This window comes from Ictalurus furcatus, chromosome 2, assembly GCF_023375685.1.
Source record: "Ictalurus furcatus strain D&B chromosome 2, Billie_1.0, whole genome shotgun sequence".
Classification (NCBI taxonomy): domain Eukaryota; kingdom Metazoa; phylum Chordata; class Actinopteri; order Siluriformes; family Ictaluridae; genus Ictalurus; species Ictalurus furcatus.
In genome coordinates this window covers 11,476,673-11,494,899 of record NC_071256.1, presented here as the reverse complement: position 1 = coordinate 11,494,899, position 18,227 = coordinate 11,476,673, and the positions used below count along the sequence as shown (strand labels likewise).

At 38.8% G+C, this 18,227-nt stretch overlaps 1 protein-coding gene across 11 annotated transcripts in view; it reads left to right on the top strand.

Moving 5' to 3' along the window:
• gtf3c2 (general transcription factor IIIC, polypeptide 2, beta) overlaps positions 1–18,227 on the top strand; it is a 34,080-nt gene that overhangs the window by 12,314 nt on the left and 3,539 nt on the right. For all 11 annotated transcript variants that reach the window (XR_008388320.1, XM_053647743.1, XM_053647813.1 and 8 more), the window contains 8 exons: positions 1,475–1,586; positions 10,099–10,130; positions 14,490–14,619; positions 16,559–16,703; positions 17,080–17,241; positions 17,370–17,457; positions 17,572–17,691; positions 17,972–18,121. Coding sequence is in view for 10 of the 11 variants with exons in the window: in XM_053647743.1 (XP_053503718.1) it covers positions 1,475–1,586; positions 10,099–10,130; positions 14,490–14,619; positions 16,559–16,703; positions 17,080–17,241; positions 17,370–17,457; positions 17,572–17,691; positions 17,972–18,121 (939 nt within the window). In the remaining variant the exon portion in view is untranslated. The remainder of the gene's footprint in view (positions 1–1,474; positions 1,587–10,098; positions 10,131–14,489; positions 14,620–16,558; positions 16,704–17,079; positions 17,242–17,369; positions 17,458–17,571; positions 17,692–17,971; positions 18,122–18,227) is intronic.

Below are 18,227 nucleotides of genomic sequence, written 5' to 3'. Positions count from 1 at the left end.
GGTATTGCACAGCTTCTTGAAGTACTTAATAGGGCTTGATTGGGCTCCTAAATGGTGTAACAGAAAAGCATTTGCCTCATGGTCTGGAGATCGTGAGTTCAAATCCTGATGATGACGACATGGTGACAGTGACAATAATCAATCATGGGTATCATGCATGAGGAAATAGCTGGATAGTGCTTTCCTCTGACAAAACAGACCTACTTGTATCAGAGAGACAGCAGAAACTTTAGGAGTGACCAAATCTACCATTTGATACATTCTTAAAAAGAAGCTCAGCAACACCAAAAGGCCTGGAAGGCCACGGAAGACAACTAAAGTGGATGATCACAGAATTCTTTCCTTGTTGAAGAAAAACCCCTTCACACCATCAACAACACACTGGAGGAGGTAGGCGTATCATTGTCAAAGTCTACAATCAAGACATGCCTTCATACAGAGAGTTTACTTCAAGATGCAACCCACTAGTAACACTCAAGAACAGAAAGGCCAGATTAGACTTTGCTTTAAAAAATTAAATAAAAACCTCTTTAAAAAAAAAAAAAAAAAAAAGACTGACCAGTTCTGTAACAAGATTCTGTGGACAGATGAAACCAAAATTAACTTGTACCAGAATGATGGGAAGAGAAGAGTATGGAGAAGTAAAGAAAAGGCTCATGATCCAAACCATGTTTGACAGATGCCACATCATCTGTCAAACATGGTGGAGGAAATGTTATGGCATGGGCATGTTTGGCTGCCAATGGAACTGGGTCAATGGTGTTTATTGATGATTTTGACTGCTGATAGAAGTTGCATTATGAATTCAGAAGTGTATAGAGCTCTACTTTCTCCTCAGATTCAGTCAAATGCTGCAAAACTGACAGGACGGCACTTCACAGTACAGATGGATAATGACCAAAAATGTACCACGGAAGCAAAATCTGAGAGCTTAATGCAAGTTAGACCCGCATCTAAAAACGCTTCTGAAACATGTTGGGTGTTGGTCTTTAGTGTGATTCAGTGATTAACTCCAAATCCCAAAATGCATCACCCAGTGTAGAAACCTACAAATATGTTAAAAAGAACATTTAGTGAGATAAAAAGACAAGAGTGACGGGAGATAAGGACATGTTCTTAGTCGTTATAAACACCTGTGAGTTCTCCTTCAGTCGCTTTCTTAATGATATATATTTCTGACACATGTATATTTAAAAACCTTTGACCCACCTAATGGTTTCTGTTAGTCCTTCTTTTTCCTATGAACATCCTATTCTCCTTTCAGAGCTGGTTAATTGGGGTTCATCGATAGAATACATAATAATACATTTTTAAAAAAATTAGGATTTTAATAGCATTTGTTTATATTGAACAAAAAGACTTTGGTCAGTCAGTGATGTGAAATAGCCCACACTGCCCTTCATTCCAGATTGACCATGTTAGCATAAATTGAAGAAAGAAATAAACCTGGATTCTACACACCATTTTCCTACAGGCCCCACATGTGCCTCGACTGGGACTGATAGCTGCAGCCTTTTCTAACGGAAATATTGGTGTTTACAGTCTGCCACACCCAGAGCATCTACAAGCCCAAAATCAAGCTACAGGTGAGTGAGTGTAAGAGTAATAATACTGTGGGTGGGTGTGTGTACTTAGAATCAGTAGCCCAAACCTTTATGTATTGTTAAACAGAAGAGGGCAGCAAATCAAAGCAAATCTATGTATAAATTCCGCTCACTGGGCCAGAAGGCTGTTCTCAGCCACATAAAGAGATATGAATAAAATTTAAGTAATGTTTGTCCTTGACCTAAAATATTTGTCTTTTAATGTTATTGATTTTGGAATAGCAATAACACCACTAGTGTACTAGTTATTAGGGTGGAACTTGTTATTAGGGTGGAACTTGCCCCAATAATTAGTGACTGAAAATGTGATTGTGATGTTCATGTTGTTCTGTCGGGTTTATAGAGAGTGTTATGACAATAAAAGCTTCATACAGAGAGGCGAATTAAGTATCCGGACACTTTTGTTTTTGTTATTTAATATACTTCCAGTGCATAAACCAGGGGTGTCCAGTCTTATCCGGAAAGGGCCGGTGTGGGTGCAGGTTTTTATTCCAACCAAGCAGAAGACACACCTGAGTCTATTGAAAGCCAAGCTTAACTGATTAAACAGGTGGAATCAGGTGTGACTCCTGCTTGGTTGGAATGAAAACCTGCACCTACACCGGCCCTTTCCGGATAAGATTGGACACCCCTGGCATAAACTATATCCATTTCAATTGTCTTTTGACTTTGCACTCGTAAATATGACCAAACCAATATGTATTCATAAACATAAATAAATATATGATGATTAAAAAAAACTAAATTATTGCCAAAGAACACTATTTTTGTTTTTTATCTGACAGTAATATATTCTAAAGAGTTGTGATTTGAATTTTTCATTTGGTTTGTGGCTTATGCAATAACGTTTACACACTGCCAGGATTTCCCTTTGCGCAGAGCGGTGGAGCACGCAGCGCTCTCTGAAGCCTGAGGTGCAGCACTTCCGGGTTCAGGGACTCTGTTTAACATCTTACACGTGTATTTGTTGTAGTTTATGTCCTGTCTCCACCCTGTTATGTTATTGGATGTTTCTCTCACGTGGTCTTATTGATCACAGCTGTTTTGTGTTTCACCCCGATTATGTTTATTTAAACCCCTCGTGTTTCTATGATCAGCGGGAAGTATTACGTATTTACTGCTCCAGTTGCATCTGTCCTGATACTCATTACGTGACAGAATATTTTGTCACACCATGATTGCAGCAGGAGAACGGTGGAGCCATCACTCTAGGGAAACCAAGCAAACCATCCCAGCTTTGTGTTTGATCCAGTTTCCCCAGTGGACTGGGGGTATGATGAGTTTTTTTGGCTATCCTGAATATTTTCTTGTTGACTCCCAGTTCTATTTTGTGAGCCTAGCTGACCCCAAGGCTGATGAGAAGCAATGGCTAAGGTTCATGTTGTCCCGGTTCTTTGGCCAAGCCCGCTAGTGGTCACAGCTTCTAGTGGACACGGGATCCAGTAGACTTAACTCAGTTTGTGGAACTATTTGTGATTGCATTCGGGAATCCAAAAACCAAAGCTGACCTGGAACATCTTCTGGGGGGGGTCAACCTGGCAGGCAAATAGGGTGGCCCCCACAGCAGATCTTCAGTCAGAAGTCAACATGGCAACCTCATCTCCAGAGCTTCAGCCTGAGACCCAAGAGGCGGTCTCACCTGCAGTGTTCCAGCCAGAGGTCAACGTGGTGACCTCATCTCCAGAGCTCCAGCTTGAGACCCACGAAGTGGTCTCACTTACCAAGCTTCAGCTGGAGAGCAATGTGGTGCCCTCATCTCCACAGATACAGCCCAAGACCTATAAGGTGGTCTCATCTCCAGAGCTCTAGCCTGAGACCCACAAGGAGGTCTCCACTGCAGCACTCCAGCCGGAGGTCAACGTGGCGACCTCGACTCCAGCACTCCAGCCTGAGACCCAGGAGGTGGTCTCACCTGCATAGTTCCTGCCAGAGGTCAACGAGGCGACCTCATCCCTAAAGATACAGCCTGAGATCCACAAGGCGGTCTCACCTGAAGAGCGTCTGCCTGAGGTCAATGTGGCGACCTCCTCCCCAGTGCTCCAGCATGAAACCCATGAGGGGGTCTCTTCTCCGGAGTTCAAGCATAAGGTCAACGGGGTGACGTCAGCTCCAGAGCCACAGTTGTATGTAAACGAGACGGCCTCCCAAGCCATGTTCCTGCTAGAGGTCAACGAGGTGGCCTTCCATGCCAAGTTCCAGTCTGAGGTCAACGAGACGGCCTCCCAAGTCATGTTCCTGACTGAAGCCGATGAGATGACCTCCCAAGACATGTTCCTGTCTGAGGTCGACGGCACAGCCCTTCATACCATGTTCCTGTCTGAGGGCAACGACACTGCCAACCAAGCCTGAGTCTGTTCTGCTCACACCTGAGTTTGCTGACATGGCCAAGTTCAGCCTGCAGAGAGAATGACGCTCAGCCTCCATGCTCCTCTGAGGACGTCGCGCTGCCAGTATTACGTGTTTACCATATACCAAGCCGTGTAGTCCTCGTTCTGTGTTTTCATGGTTTTTGATCCGGTTCTCTTCCTAGTTGTTCTCTTCCTGTTCTAGCCTAGTTTATCCTGTTTGCCGTTCGCCTGACCTTTAGCCTGTTTTGACCATGCCAGTGTTTCGCGTATTAGATTTGTTTGCCTATCTCCTTTTAATAAAACCCTAAACTGCACTTGCATCCGTCCTGATACTCATTACATGACACACACATCTTTACTTAAAGATTATGTGTGTAAATATGAAGTGGATATATGCACTAGAAGTATTTTTTTTTATCGATGGCTTAACCGAGGTTGAAAAGAATGATGAACAGAGACACCCGAAACATGCACCGCTGGCCACAAGATGCGAGTTAAACAGAGCAGAAAATAAGACACAGATTCGTATATAAATTACACACAAAAAGGGAGAGAAAGCCTTGATCAGCTTACTCTCATCCAATATAACAAAGTTGTAAATGCAAAGGCAAATAAATAAGAGGAAGAAATGGCTAAGTAGTCACATGCAGTGTTTTCTGAAGTTTAACATATTAAAAAGAAATCAAATTTAGTGGTTTTATTTATTTAATTAGTTAGGTAGTTTTCAATTTGTGTATAATAAAATACCAATAGCAATAATAGCTAACCCTCTACTGCATGAATTATTACATTTACATAAATGGGGTTTTTTTTTGGATTTTTATTACTTGAATTAGTTCAAATAATTTTTTTTTTTAAATAAATAAAAAAAAATTAGGAGGGGTTGTTGGTAAATTGTTGCCATATTTCAGCATTGTGCAATGGTGGAAATTATGATATAGTCAAAAATAACACAATGTATGAGATTACATTCCAATTACTGCATTTTCCAGATTATGAGTTGCACAGTTTTTGCCACCTAGTAAGCATGTCAAAGTTATATCTTCTTAAAGAAATATTATTGTAAGTATGTGGATGGATTTACTCACTCAAACTACATACAAAATTTAGATCAAAAGTATCTTTTTAATTCTTTCTCTTGAAACTTAAAATATAAGGTACAATTGTCTGAAATTATGACCAGTTTTTCCTTCCTTTGAATGTGGAAAAAATGTAAATATGCTATTAGAGAAGCCTAGTGTCTTTTTTGCTATGTAGGCCTGTTTAAATTCATGAATGCATATACCACAGTTCCATTATTGCATGTTGTTGTCATATGGCAACAATTACATTTAACCATTTAACAGAATACTCAAAATATATAAACTTGTTTAAATGACAAAAAAAAGTTAACTAATATCAGATAGTGTTTCAGTTTTTTCCTTTAAGTAGTTTTACCTAAATATTGAAACATTAATCACATTTTGAGGTCCCTCTGAGGATGCCATGTGATGTGATGCCACTTCACTAAGCCATGTGATTGCTGAAAAGGACGTGCAAACAGCACATTACTGGTCATGTGACATGCCATTTTTTATGTCATGTCAAATTTAAATCCCCCTTTTCCAGTTACATAGGCACATAGTAGTTTAGTATTATTACATACCAAAAAATTGGAGATAAATTAATTGTTGCAACACCATGCAGTAAAGGGTTAAAGGGGCATCCTGGATTGATGGGTACTGGCTGTGTGTAGGATCTTGAGTGGAATTTTAATGCCTATTGTTCAGAGATGTTGTTACAGGCACGACACTAATAGTCTCCCTTCCACTGCGTTCATTACCTCCTCTGGTTTTAACCATTATCGTGTGTGTGTGTGTGTGTGTGTGTGTGTGTGTGTGTGTGTTTGTGTGTGGACTCCTTTATTACAGTACCTTTAGTTGCTGCTTTAAGGCATTTAGTTACAGTTCTACTCTTCTCTTCATTGTGGAGAGGCTTCAGTACATCATTGTGTTCTTATGTGCTATATTTTCACAATTTTGGGTTTCATACACGTTTGGCATTAAGATTATATGTTTGATTGATCATATCTCTCAGCATCTCTTCTTCATGTCTTATGGATTTGTATGAAGCTCATGCGTTCTGAGTCAGGTGTGTTTCTGTGACTGCGGTTGCATGTTTCTTTAGGGAGCTTCTTAGCCTTGGGTTAGAAAGATAAACTGCTTGATTAATTAAGCATCTGGCTGTAATATTCATCCTATCACTATACACGTGCAGTATATACCCTTCAGCAGCAGTTTGCAAAACATCTACCTTGGCTGGGTCTCTTTGGAATCAACTGCTGCGTCCCAATTCACCTACTTATACTACACACTAAAAGTGTGTACACTTTTTGTGACGAAAAAGTACATGCTTTTGACTGTGTAGCAAAAAGTACTGGGACATGCTAACACACCATGTAAAGGAAGAGAACGTTTTTGCTCGGTCTCTTCATCTGACCCTGCAAGATAAACATGGTACTCTTTTTAACAACATCCAACCATTAATCTTACGTGACATTAAAAAACTCACCGACATTACACTCGTCCGCCATGTTTGCAGGTAATATTAGCTTAAGGTGTCCACGGATCCACAGTTCGAAAATATAACAGAAATAGTAGACCATCCGGGTGTCTTTGGGATACTCATTTACTACAACACACTATGATTTGGGACACGGTCATTCTAAACTCGGATACTACATTAGACAGATAGTAGGTGAATTGGGATGCAGCAAATGTTTTGAGAGCAAATTGGATGAAGCTGCTTGAATGTTTAAATAATTCAAAACTAGTATAATTGTTTATTACCACAAAGTTTCATTAGTGATTATCCTTAAAATCATTAGTGATTTTATATTCTTTTTTTTTTGGTGATTTTATTGGTGCATTATGGACCCATGACTAATACCACATGCCAGAGAGTTCGGCATTAGAACTATTGTTTTGCTGGGACTGTGTGTTCATCCTTCAGTTCCTGGACTCACTCTCACGTTTGCAGCTCAATCTAGTCTATACCAGAATACTGTAGACGACCCAGCCGGCATGTCTACATTAATGAGCTGTGTCCTTTTTACAGAGCTGCTTAATCTTTTACCCTGGGCGGCTGTGGCTCGGGTGGTAGAGCGGGTTGTCCACTAATCGTAGGGTTCTTGGTTCGATTCCCGGCCCAAGTGACTCCACGTACCAAAGTGTCCTTGGGCAAGACACTGAACCCCAAGTTGCTCCTGATGGCAAGTTAGCGCCTTGCATGGCAGCTCAGCTAACATTGGTATGTGAGGGTGAATGAGACGCAGTGTAAAGCTCTTTGGATAAAAACGCTATATAAGTGCAGACCATTTACCATTCTCTTTTTTCCCCAGTGCCTTGATCTTAAGAAAAAGCCTAAACACTAATTTAATTGCAGTGCCCTTCCTCTTCAGGAGAGCTGATTAAATATTGAATTAAACATGTTTTATTAGCTTTGTCCTTTACACTCCATGTCCATCATGGCAGATCAATGGCACGAAGTCAAATGTTGCAGTGACTCCAGCTACTTGCTAAAGAACATGCCAACGCTTGACGTACTGTGTCTTGTAAGAGAAAGATCTTATCTGCCCTCAAAGGCCTCTTTGTTCCTCATTATAATGCCTGGTGTCTGAAGTCATTTCAGCAGAAATTGCTTCTCACAGTTTACCAGCTTGACATCTCCAAACCCTGAGTCTATGATGAGCACCAAAGCTATTTTCTAATCAGCTGTGTCTTTCCTTTTCTCATTCACTCTCGCCAGCATGGTTCAGTGACCCAAACAGTCATTTCATGAACAGTTCCATTATCGCATGTTGTTGCCATATGGCAACAATTACATTTTACCATTTAACAAAATACTCAGAATATATAAACTTGTTTAAATGATGAAATAAATAATAATTAAGCTCAGATAGTATTTAGGTTTTTTCCTTTAAGCAGTTTTGGCTAAATATTCAAATTGAATAAAATTTATAGAGCATTTCGATGAAGGCCTTCACTATGCTATGTGATTGCCAAGAAGGAAGTGCAAACAGTACATTCCTGGTCACGTGACATGGCATGTTTTTTTGTTTCATATTTTGTTAGATAAAGCCCCCTTTTTCCAGTTACATAGGAAAATAGTGTTTTTGTAATATTACCTATCAAAAATTGGGTATAAATTAATTGTTACTGATGCACCAAAGCTATTTTCTCTTCGACCGTGTCCTTCCTTTTTTAGTGACACAACCAATCATTTCCCACTAAAAACCATCAAACAACCCCCACCACAATGCATGGTACCTCCATCAGTGCAGGCTTCACACACGAGTGCCTCTACATCCCATTTGACATCATTATTATGTGTGTGCGTGTGTGTGTGTGTGTGTATTAGATGTAAAAAGATGTAAAAAGAAAAACACCTCTTGTTTTTCTGGCCCCTTTTTCAGTGAAAAAGGGGCCAGAAAGTGAAGTGCTGTCATGTATAAGCTGAATTGTGTTAGCTTGTACTGTACTGATGTGTCCTTTTGTGGATATTTTAGAAAAGGACCCTGAAGGGCAGTGAACTCTCACATGCACACATCATCAGCGTGTAGCCTTTTTCCTTTTTTGTTCTGTAAGAAAGATACGAGTAGGAAGCCAGCTCCTCATCTCTCTCAGTGAAAATTATTTACAGATTGTTTCAGGCAAGGATCTGTAATGGAAATGACAAAAAAGATGCATAGCTAGGTAGTTGCTGGTGTTTGAAGCAATGAATTTTAGCCCCGTAGCTGACACTTTTTTCTCTCAGGACTGTCAGTCAAACTGTTTCTTCACCACAGAGAAAGGGCCTCGGTTTGGCACGCTACTTGCGTGTGAGATGAAAGGTGACAAGTTTTATCGACCTGGGTTTATGACTCATAAGTCCTTTTCATCACACACACACACACACACACACACACACACACACACATTTTCTCCCATATACATTCTCTGTTGTTATTATTAAGTGTACCATTGGTTTTCTGCATGTTATAGATACTATATTATACCCTATCCTTTTTTTTTAATCCCACTTTTTTAGCATGTGTTGTACATTTGAGAATCTGTATTTATGAGAAGCCTTGAATTTAAAACTTGAAGAAAAAATAAAAATACATTAGCCAACTTTTATTTGAAAGCTAATAAGGATACTTTTAGTATAATCTCATTTGTATAATATTAACTGGCCATTACTAGCTTGTACAACTGGTATGGTGGGGGGGTCATATATTTAAACTGATGTGCAAATCGGCTAGTAGGGTGGTTCACCCAGAACTCTGATGCTTAAAATATCTATTTCAACATCATTCACAAATTAACAGTATACCTACAACAGGTTCTGAACTGTTTTTAGTAACATATTGATCGAAGGCTACTAAATCGAATCATATTGTATCATAGCAGATTCAGTGATACCATCAGATAATGAATCATTGCCTTAAGAACTGAAATCTTATCATATTGTGTGGAAGCCTGAGGGTTATACTTCTGCTAGCTTGTATTCGTTCATTTATTGATCTTCAATAACTTCTGTTGTCCTGGTCACGGTCTCTGTGGATCTGCAGCCAGCCCCGGGAACACTGCATATGAGGCAGGAATACACCCTGGTGGGGCCACACACACATTCACACACAGTGGTAATTTAGAGTAGTCAATCCACTTGGCTTGTATTTATCATAAGTAACATTATCCTTTTTGGTTGAAGTATTTCAACCTGTAATGAATTATGTTCAGCATTCTTTCAAAATCCTTTAAACGTAAACAAAATTGTCTCAAGCTGCTAATAATGTAAAAGAAGCACAATTATTCCCATATTGCTCAGCATGAAAGGACAGACCAGACCCTTCATCAGTTTGTTTTTTTGTTGTTGTTGTTTTGTTTTTTTTTGTTGGGGTTAAGTTTCCAGTGTTATTACACCAAGCTGATCTTCCATTTACTACCAGTTTAAATGGAGACTAGGTTTCTAATACAGTGTTCATGTTATCAGTTTATTGGGTCTCATTAGTCAACTCTTGTTCCTTTAATTGTCTTTGATGATGAATGGGTGGTCATACTGAATTGTAATCTCTTTATCAGTGGCTGTACAGCGTTGATAAAAGCCATTAATGTGTTTCCCAATAGGAGAAAGCAGCCAGGCACCACAGATATACCAGGTAAGTCAATAATTATTCTGCAGCTTATCTTCATATATAAAGCGCAGCAGCTTCTTGTTTAGCTGACTGCTTTGTTAACCCAGGAAAAATACGTACATAAATTTAATCATATTAAAGTAGGAAACATGCATGCAGGTGTGTGTGTGTCCTATATTTCTATATTTTGTACTTAAAACATCCTGAATATGAGGATTTTGATTGTTTGGATTTTTATCCAAATGAAGATTAGCATTTTCTGTAAATGTATTACAGGTCACTTTGTCATATATCTGAGAGATTTTCTGTATATTTTTTTGTAAAGCTGCTTTGTTACACAATAAAACATTCATATATGTCCTGTGAACATACTTGGGTTTAAAATAATATTAAACTGAAATATACATCTAAAAAATTTGAATATTGTGGAAAAGTACATTTTTCCCGTAATTTAATTCAAAAAGTGGAACTTTCAAAAATTCATATCAAAGCAACCACAGGCTGATTGCCTCCATGTCACGCTGCATTGACGCAGTAATTTGTGCAAAAGGATTAATTCCCCGACCAAGTATTGAGTACATAAATGAACATACTTTTCAGAAGTCAGACATTTCTGTATTATAAATTCTTTATTCTGATATTTTGAGATACTGGATTTTTTATTTCCATGAGCTGTAAACCGTAATCATCAAGATTAAAACAAAAAAATAACTTTAAATATTTCACTTTATATGTAATGAATCTAGAATATATGAAAGTTCCACTTTTTGAATTGAATTACAGGAAAAAAATTTACTTTTCCACGATATTCAAATTTTTTGAGAGATATATTAGTTTTTGTATTCCCTAAAAATAGTACACCATTAACTTAATGTAAGAGAAATTCACGACAGATTATAAATGCTCCATTTATCTGACCACTCATTAATTATGCAAAAGCTAGTAAATGTCTTAAACATGTAGCAAGATTCAGTGGCGGCTTGTCCGTAGGGGCAGGTGCTTCAGAGTTGAACCATTTATATCAACAACTGAACAAATATTAATCTTCATAAAGTCCTCATTCACAACTCCATATATTTTGAAATGTTAATTAGCTCTTTGGAGTGACCAACAATTTTTTTTTAAGATGTTGCTGCATGACAGATACACAGTCCCCTCCAAAAGTATTTGCGACAGCAAGGCCATTTCTTTTGTTTTTGCTATACACTGAAAACATTTAGGTTCGAGGTCAAAAGATAGATATGAGACGAGATCAGAATTTCAGCGTTCATTTCCTTGTATATACATCTAGATGTGTTAAACAGCTCAGAACATGCCACCTTTTGTTTGTTGTCAAAAAGGATAAACCCACAAGAAGACCAGAGAGCTGTATATGAGAGAAAAGCAAGCCATTTTGAAGCTGGGAAAAGAGGGAAAATCGATCAGAGCCATTGCACACACATTGGGCATAGCCAATACTATGATATGAACTGTCCCTGAAAAAGAAAGAAACCACTGGTGTATGAACAACCAGACATGGAACTGGTTTATCCAAAAAAAATATCTTTGTTAAATATAGGTGTGCAACAATTTTTGGCACGCTTTTAGTCTTTTATATTTTGTGCTACCTCCCTTTGCCAAGATTACAGCTCTGAGACTTCTCCTATAATGCCTAATGAGATTGGAGAATACATGGCAAGAGATCTGAGACCATTCCTCCATACAGAATCTCTCAGATCCTTCAAATTTCGAGGTCCATGCTGGTGGACTCTCCTCTTCAGTTCACCCCACAGGTTTTCTATGGGTTTCAAGTCAGGGGACTGGAATGGCCATGGCAGGACCTTGATTTTGTGGTCAGTAAACCATTTTTGTGTTGATTTTTGATTTTATGTTTTGGATCATTTTCCTGCTGGAAGATCCAACCATGGCCCATTTTAAGCTTTCTGGCTATCTGTTGAGTCCATGATGCCATGTATCCCCACAAAATGTCCAGGTCCTCTGGCAGAAAAAAAGCTCCAAAACATTAAAGCGCCACCACCATATTTAAACATGGACATGAGGTACTTTTCCATATGGCTACCTCTCTGTGTGCACCAAAACCACCTCTGGTGTTTAGTGCCAAAAAGCTCTATTTTGCTTTCATCTGACCATAGAACCTGATCCCATTTGAAGTTCCAGTAGTGCCGGGCAAACTGAAGATGCTTGAGTTTTTGAATGAGCGTAGAGGCTTTTTTCTTGAAACCCTTCCAAACAACTTGTGGTGATGTAGGTGACTTCAGATTGTAGTTTTGGAGACTTTCTGACCCCAAGACGCAACAAATTTCTGCAGTTTTTGGGCTTTCTGCGATTTTTTGGCCACTCACACCATGACACAAATCATGGTTGAGCAATTTCCTGATCCTGGTCAGGCAGGTGTGCTAAAAATTTTTTTTAAATATCAGTGTGAATACACTTCAAATATTTTTCTCATATGAATTCACAGGGGTGCCAATAATTGTTGTGCAACTATATTTAACAAATTTGTTTTGTTAGTTGTTATATAATATATATATATATATATAGTGTGTGTGTGTGTGTATGTATGTGTGTGTGTGTGTGTGTGTGTGTGTGTATGTGTATATATGTATATATAAACCTGTGTTGGGTTTGCATTTGTTTGATATCCCTGAGAGCAAATTATTTTGTGTTTTTTTTTTTTTTTTAAGAAAAGGTTAAACAAAATAAAGACAAATTTTCACAACTTTCTTTGCTCATATTTACCAAGGGTGCCAATATTAGTGGAGGGCACTGTATACGGCTGTGCTCATAAATTTACATATGCCTTGCAGAATCTGCAAAATGTAAAAAAATAAAAATAAATTCAAAAAAGGAAAAAAGTGAGAGAGATCATAAAAATTGCATTGTGTTTTTTATTTAGTTCTGCCCTGAATAAGCTATTTCACATAACAAATGCGTACATATAGTCCACAAGACATTCACTGATGCTCAAGAAGGCAGCACAATACATTAAGAGCCAGGGGGGTATAAACTTTTGAACAGGATGATCAGTGATTGTCATGTTGCCTTCTTGAGCATCAGTGAATGTTTTCACCTTGTGTAATAGTTGTGTACGAGTCCCTCAGTTGTCCTCAGTGTGAAAACATGGATCTCAACATCATATAGCCGCTGATGGAAAGGGGTCAAATATGCAGAAGATGCTGCTAAAGTAAAGAATGTGCAGGACCTGGAGGATTTCTCTGAAGATCAGTGGACAGTTTAACTGCTCAGGACAAACAAGGGACTCATGAACAACTCTCACAAAACATAAACACAGTCATTGATCATCCAGGTAACGACACACAGTATTAATAATCAAGTGTGTGTAAACTTTTGAACTGGTTCATTTTTATAAATTCAGTTATTATTGTGTCTTATGGACTATATGTAAACATATGTGAAATAGCTTATTCAGGGCAGAACTACATTTTTATGATCCCTTTTTGGTCAGTGTTATCACTTTTTTTAATACATTGGCTTGACTTATAGCAAGAGTTTTTCATAATCACCTTCATATTATTATTCTATTGGAAAATTATTATACTTTATCCCAATTTTGTGACAGAACCATGAAATTCAGCAGAGACATGCATGGTACATAGAGGACACTTGTGCTTTTGGGAATTAGTGCCAGTTAAGTTTAGCCTGTTTTATTTTCTTATGATGACAGTTGATTGTTTGTCAATTAATTTGCATTAATGATCGACTATTATAGTATTTGTTTTCTGCAGCCTTTTAGCTGTATTTACATGCAAAGATTCTCACCAGGCTGAATGAATTCATTCTTATTGCAGATTTCATAATAAACGGTCAATCTTCATTTACATGCATATTACATATTACTGATTCGAAGTTATGCTTGTGCTTGGTGTAAGGTTTAGCTTCAACATTACAACAGTGATGGGTGTGTGAGTCCCACCAGTGTGTTCAACATTTTAAACACATTTTTAATGAGATTTAAATAATTTCATCGTAGACAAAAACTCATCCAGGTGTAATTTGTAAATAAAGTTGCTGAACATTCAGTTGAGCTTTGAGGCACTCGTTGTTGAAAATAACATGAAATGCACAGTGTAGTCTGAATTTGACTGGGATAACGTGCTTTCAAGTAACGTTTCATCAAACCTGTCGGTTTGGTTTTTTTTTTGGTCATGTCTTTGGACATTTTTCATCACCATTTTTACTTATAATTTACTGAAAACCAAAAAGTCTCATTTTTTGGCAATTTTCTGCTGAAGACTTTCAGGGAAATGAAATTCCAGTGCTTCCCTTATAGTATTCTCCTGTAAAAACTTCTTTCAAAGAAATTCTTTCCCTTATGAAGCACGCAGGTTTGCTTTCGAATGTTGAATTTGTGTCTCTGTGTAGGTGCAGCGCATCATGACTCTGCAGGTTGGCGCAAGCCAGGCAGATCACAAAGGCCGAAGTGGACTGTGTTTTGCTCTAGACTGGCTCCCACTTAAACCACACAACATTCTGGCTGCAGGTTTCTGTGATGGTAATCTGTATTCTACTTCATTTTTCCTTAAATTTAAAGGTGTATTCAATTTATTTTTAGATTAATAGCTACCCATACATATCACTGTCCATACTCATCACTGCCACCAGTGTTTTAACTTCATGGATAAAAGCCTGAAAGTAGCTGTTAGTGGAAAATTAGTGGGTAACTCAATTTGGCTCTTAATTCTTTTCTTTTTTCAGAGCTGTTGTAGCTTGAAAGTTTAAGGCTCTCACACAAACATGCACAGCTCAGCTCTCACTGCTTAGCTTTTGTACCACTCAGCTCTATCCGCTTCTTGACCCCTCCTTGCTTGGCGGTTAAGGCTCTGGGTTACTGATTGGAATGTCAGGGGTTCAAGCCCCAGCACTGCGAAACTGCCACTGTTGGACCCTTGAGCAAGGCCCTTAACCCTCTCTGTACCAGGGGTGCTGTATCATGGCTGACCCCAGCTTCCTGGCATGCTGGGGTATGCGAAGAAGAGAATTTCAATGTGCTCTAATGTATACATGTCCAATAAAGACTCATTATCCAGGATCTGGATTTACATGCAAGTTTTGGATTCACATTTACAGGGTCACGTTCTCAAACGTGTGGTAAGTATTTACAGGGTTCTTATTTAAATGCTAAACAGTGCCACACACCACTAAATAATCTCATATGGTTTGTTCCTAAAGGACAGTGGTAAACAATAGGCCATTTACAGTCAAAAACTCTCTTGGGATGGCGACTACATTGAATTAGTGGGTCCTGACAAAAGTGTTGCTGGGATAATATCTACATGGCTACTGCCGGATCCCGGCTCTTTTGGGTTCTTTTACAAAGGTACTATAGAGAAGGTCAAAACTGCTCTAGAAAACAGCCTTTTTCCATTGATGACCTCTAGCATCAGGATCAAATGTATGTTCCACATTTGGCTGACTTTCTCCTGTGTGATTTCTCTCATGTTATGGTGCTCAATCTCATTGTGACCTCTGACACAAGCTCCGTAACATTAAAGCAGTTTACACAGATCATCAGCCTGAGAGTCATTTTACAAAGAATCCTAACCATGTTATCAGTCCATTACATTTGCCAGTCAGTTTTCCAGATGCAGAATCAGTGTCTGTTAAGGATGCTCAGACCAGATCTGGAAAAGGTTTGATGAGGCACAGGTGGATCAATGCGGACCAGTGGTTCGCCCTGGACTAGACGTACAGCCCACCGGGACAGGGTGTCCTGGCCCCACACCAGGCCTCATCACTTCTTGTATGCTTTTCCTACTCTACTGCTGGTTCTACCCGTTCTGTGCAGATAGACCAGATTGCTATTTGTGGATCCAATCTCGCTGGCAAGACCCTGCTTTCTTGTGGCTCCAAGCCTCACTGCTACTTGTTAGTTGTCAGAACAGCCTATCTGGGGTCACGATGGCTATCGAGTTGCACGATTTACATATCGAAAACGAGGTGTCCGCAGCTTTAAGATCGACAAGTTGTATCTTATATTAAGTGTTTTATACGAACCTTAAAAGCCTTGCTCTCTGACTCTGGAATAAAGCAACAAAAGATCTTTCTCTGAGGCATTTTAGCTTCACTTGTCCATGCTTGCCAAACAGATAAACCTGTGCCTACCTTCTGTGCATGGATTGCCTTTACTTGCAAAACATAAGATTAAAAATTAAGAAACAATGTGTTGTTCATCACATCTACTTTGCTATACACAAATGAAATTAGTATCTCCACTACTGTTGACCACAGAGCACATGCACGCTTAATTTATATGGTTTTATTTTTAGTTTATAATGAGCTTAGTTACAGCTAATCACTATTTTTTTAGTCTCGACTTCAATTATGTATGTGACCTTGTTAACATGTAATTAACTTTAAAAAATAGTTTTACAGTGTTTGCAATGTTCTCAGTGTTTTTGATTTATTTATTTTTTTATTACCTCCTTCTCTAGGTATGGTGGCTTTGTGGGATCTGAACACCAAGTCTTCCTTGCTTAGAGTTAGATCTCCGGACAGATCTATCTCTCTCTACCCCTACCACTGCTTCTTGGCTCATGAGAACACCATTCGCTGCCTCAGCTGGTGCAGGGCCTCAAGGTAACAGTTTCAGATTATTCAAGTTTATCACAGTTTCACAACATTCCTGTTGCATATCATACATCAGTTTGCCAAACAAAGGAATTGCCGTGCATTGCTGCAAATGTCCCTTTTACTGACACACTTTACTAACACAGTCACTCAGTCTGTGCTTTCTGTTTTATTGAGGAAGAATAAGCTCCAAACTCCATAACATTTCCCATTAAGGTTACAGCGCTTTGGAACGTACTTGCTTGAAAAGTGTGATTGCGGTATCTTATAAAATGTATGAATTTATTTTTCTGCCTTTATTTTAAAAGTGTTCAAATACTTTCTGGGGCCACAGTATTTATGTAGAGCATTTTCTTTCTTGTTTTATTTATTTTTTTTACTGTAGTGAATTGATGGTGACAGTAGGGGATGATCGTATGATCAAACTGTGGAACTTGACTAAGACCTGCACTCCCCTTAAGGCAATAAAGCGCTTCCTGCACACTGATGTGTCCTGGCCTATCTTTTGGCCAGGAGTTTTTCTCACCCAGGAGTCCTGCTATGCCACGTGAGTATTCAGTCCACCACCTAATGTTTGATGTCTCAAAAAGTGTAAACAGACTATATGTGAAGACGAACATCGTGTTCTTTTGATTACGTGTATTGCAAATTATGTGGCCTTTGTTCTTGTCATAGGCTTGGACAGCAAGGACTTCACTACTTTGACTCAGGTTACTTCGGCTATAAGCCTTTATTTGTTTGTTCAAGGAAAGCTACTGTATGGGTGAGTATTGTGTAGACACTGTTCACTGTGCCAACCCTTCATATGATGATACATTATGTAATGTCCTGTACTATCATTTGGCTTCAAGAATCTCTCTCTCTTATGTTGTCAAAGAGCTTCTCTGTATCCGACTGGATGAACTCCTGTGTAATCGGGGACAACATTGGAGAGTTTGTTTGCTCTGTGCTGTGTGACCCAAACTGCAATTACAGCAACAGCAAGAGACATCGATTTGTATGTTCCTGATGCACGCATGATTTCCTACTAAACTTTAACATGTCCTGAAGCATATTCCAATAATATATTTAATGTCCAATCATTTCCGATGCTGTTTAACACCCTTATTTGTCGTCTGGTAACTAAATCAGGCAAGAGCAGGGGACAAAAGCAATGATAAATCATGTAGTGCTTCATGTTCTCAGGACATACCGTACCATCCCAGGACATATCAGTAACATATCACTTAACTGAGAATCATTCATCACAGAGTTGTAATATATCCTTCTCTGTATAGCCGGTGTACAGGACAGAGCTGGTGCAGTTTGAGCCTGGTCAGAGAACTGAGGAGGAGAAGGAGGAAGAGCATGACTCAACCCAGCAGGAGCCACAGACCTATAGAGGTGCCATAAGAAAATACTACCTCCGCTTCCATGACATGGACCTTGTGAGTGTCTTCTTGTTCAGTTCACTAGTTTAACCTGTGCTTGACTTTACTTTTATAGACCTTGTTCTTCAAACTTGGATTACTGAATTTGTTGAATTAAATTTGC